The 2,993-nt window shown below is 34.3% G+C and overlaps 1 protein-coding gene across 1 annotated transcript; it reads left to right on the top strand.

Moving 5' to 3' along the window:
• Window positions 1-447: 447 nt before the first annotated feature.
• Window positions 448-2,709, top strand: CPR73 (cuticular protein RR-2 motif 73). Its single transcript, XM_028175196.2, has 3 exons — window positions 448-517; window positions 1,439-1,685; window positions 2,225-2,709. The coding sequence occupies exons 1-3, from the start codon at window positions 512-514 to the stop codon at window positions 2,416-2,418; spliced, it is 447 nt and encodes a 148-aa protein (XP_028030997.1). The 5' UTR covers window positions 448-511; the 3' UTR covers window positions 2,419-2,709.
• The last annotated feature ends 284 nt before the right edge of the window (window positions 2,710-2,993 follow it).

Genomic DNA, 2,993 nt, shown 5'->3' with positions numbered 1-2,993 from the left:
CTCAAGGTGGGTGACGCATTTATGTTGTAGATGTCTATGGGCTCCAGTAACCACTAAACACCAGGTGAGCTGTGAGCTCGTCCCCCATCAAAGCAATAAAGAAAAAAAATTAATATGCTGACCACTACCAATAGAATAAAAAAAGATAAAATTAATTGTTAGTTCGATTTTGCTATTTGTTTTTTTATTCAGATTTTAAACTATCTACAATAATCTACACAAATTAATTATTTCGTCTGCAATGAACTCATTCAATTACTGAGAATGGTATGTTAACTTGGCACATCCGATTACAGCTTAGATTCATGGTCCAGACGGACAATGAATGTCTGAAGTAGATCTAGGTATTGTGAACCAGTTTGATAAAGGGTATAGGGCCGACCATGACAAATCTAGGGTTCTAGTAGCTGAATTAATGTAATACAAGTTGCATGTGCATGAGTATATAAGCTTCGTATGTCTAACCCTAAACATTCACATCAAGAGCGCCCACCGCAGGTACTCAAACAACATGAAGGTACTTTTTGGAATTTACTATATTATTATATTTAATGTGTCCAAAATTATATGAGTATCAATATAAATGGATAATACGGTTTGATAATTTTTGAATTACCTCAATAAAGCTGAAATTAAAGAAATTGAGTATCGTGCTTTATAATAATAAATTAAAAAGAAAGATTCCTTCTACATTTATTAGTGAGAAATAAGTTCTAGGATTAGTAGAATAATTTTACGTAAAAAGTGTATTATGATGGGTTAGTTCTATAAATCACTTATTCAGTTTTCAAGAGAAAATTTAGTTTTTTCAACTACACGAAATATATAATACTAGCTTTCGTCCGCGTGGAATACTCGTAGTTCACAAATAATGCTTTATTTTAGAACAAATTTGGTTAGCATAAAAAACATAGTGAGCCAACCTTAACATATATAGATAGATTTTGAAACATTCTTTATAGGTGCTCCGCTTGTATTGGTCTTAGCGTGATGTTATATAGCCTATAGCTTTCCTCGATAAATGGGTTATCTAACACTGAAAGAATTTTTCAAACCGGACCAGTAGTTCCTGAGATTAGCGCGTTCAAACAAACAAACTCTTCAGCTTTATAATTTAAAGCGACCTGCCCTCGCTTCGCTTCGGAAACTGCAATTTATTATTGATTTCTCCATTATTTAATGGATGTTATTTAACATATAAACCTTCCTCTTCAATCAATCTCTATCTATTTAAAAAAGCCGCATCAAAATCCGTTGCGTAGTTTTCAAGATTTAAGCATACATAGGGATATAGAGACAGAGAAAGCAACTTTGTTTATACTATATAGTGAAGTATGGATAGGTATAGAAACACTAATTCAATTTTAAAGAGTATTTAAATTGTTTTGTTATTGTTTGTTATGAAATTGATTAACATGGTCGTTTGTTATACGGTTAGGTCTTGATCTTAGCTGCTTTCCTGGCGGTGTGCAGAGGAGCGGCTGGTGGATTAGCTGTTCCAGCGCCGTATTCTCCGTACGCTTACGCCAGACCACTAGGTCTAGCGGCTCCATTGGCTGTTGCCCGTCCAGCTCTCGCTTCGTACGCTGTAGCTCCAGCAATAGCTAAAGTTGCCGCTCCAGTCGAGGAATACGATCCAAACCCACAGTATTCTTACGCTTATGACATTCAGGATGCTCTGACCGGTACGTATGGACTCATGGTAAAGTTTTAAGCTTTATAAAATTGTTATCATTGTGAGAGAGGTTTTTGTTCAATGGGTAGATGAGCTTACCTCTCTGGTATTAAGTAATTGCCGTAACCCATAGACGCCTCTTTCACAAAATGCGCAGATTTCTCCTAATGTTTTGTTAGATCTAATTTGTCTAATGATAATTAGTTTCGCTTACATTTTACAAATAATATCTTTTGAATAAGCGCTCCGTTTAGTTAGTTTAGCCGTTAGTTTTTAATTTCTATAAAATTATAGTAGTTAATTGGCTAATTACAAAAAATACCTACAAGAAATCTTGTAGGTATTTTTTGTAATTAACTACTTCGAAATCTTAATTTAAATTCTGAATCTGTATATAAATCTGTTTTATCTGAAAATAAATAGAGTTTTTATAAACCCATTTTTTTGTGGTGGATTATTGTATGACTCTTTCAAAAGCATGTGTAAAATAATGTGAATTATATAGTCACAACTAGTTGAAAACTAATTTTATTGATAATATTTATGCAGGTGACTCAAAGAGCCAGCAAGAGTCTCGTTCTGGTGACGTCGTCCAAGGCTCATACTCCCTGGTCGAACCAGACGGCACCCGTCGTATCGTCGAGTATACCGCCGACCCTCACAATGGTTTCAACGCTGTCGTACACAAAGAACCCATCGGCGGCGTCGTTGCCAAAGCTGTAGCGCCTGCCTACCTCCACTAGTCTTCATGAAATAGATCCATGTTCAGACAGATCATTACTGAATCAAACGACAAAAATGTCCAATGTGTATATAGACATTACCTGTGTATTAAAAACACATGTAATAAGTAGAAAACTTATATTGGCATTTTTTAGCCGTGGAACTACTCGTAGATCTGTCTAAACAACTCTCAATCGTCAAAGTGACCTGAAATGTATTATGGTAATGTTTTATTTATGTTTATTATGTAGCTTTGTTGGTTAATATGTTAATGCTAAGGTAATAAATAAGAGGAATCAATACATTATTTTATTTAACCTTTTAGTGTTATCTCGGTATGCACTTTTAAAATGAAAAAGAGAAAATATGATTTAAAAGATTGTTAATTTCACAACGATCTTACACTTTTTACAGATGTTTGCTTATACAAGTGTATATTAAACGTATAGTATTTCAGAATTGTGAGCTTTCCGTATTAAACGCCATGCGTTCGACATTTTGGCTTAAAACAGTGTAATAAAAAATAGTTGAAATATTTTGTTATACCTACCGTTCGCTGTCACTGCGGAATGCATTCCCCAGTGATAATGTTCCT

Source organism: Bombyx mandarina, chromosome 07 (assembly GCF_030267445.1).
Source record: "Bombyx mandarina strain Sakado chromosome 07, ASM3026744v2".
Classification (NCBI taxonomy): Eukaryota; Metazoa; Arthropoda; class Insecta; order Lepidoptera; family Bombycidae; genus Bombyx; species Bombyx mandarina.
This window is presented reverse-complemented; position numbering and strand designations above follow the sequence as displayed.

Bases quoted from the DNA above. Each gene is read 5' to 3' on its own strand.
- CPR73 (XM_028175196.2), top strand. The intron at 1,686-2,224 runs GTACGTATGGAC...ATATTTATGCAG, and splicing joins CATTCAGGATGCTCTGACCG to GTGACTCAAAGAGCCAGCAA.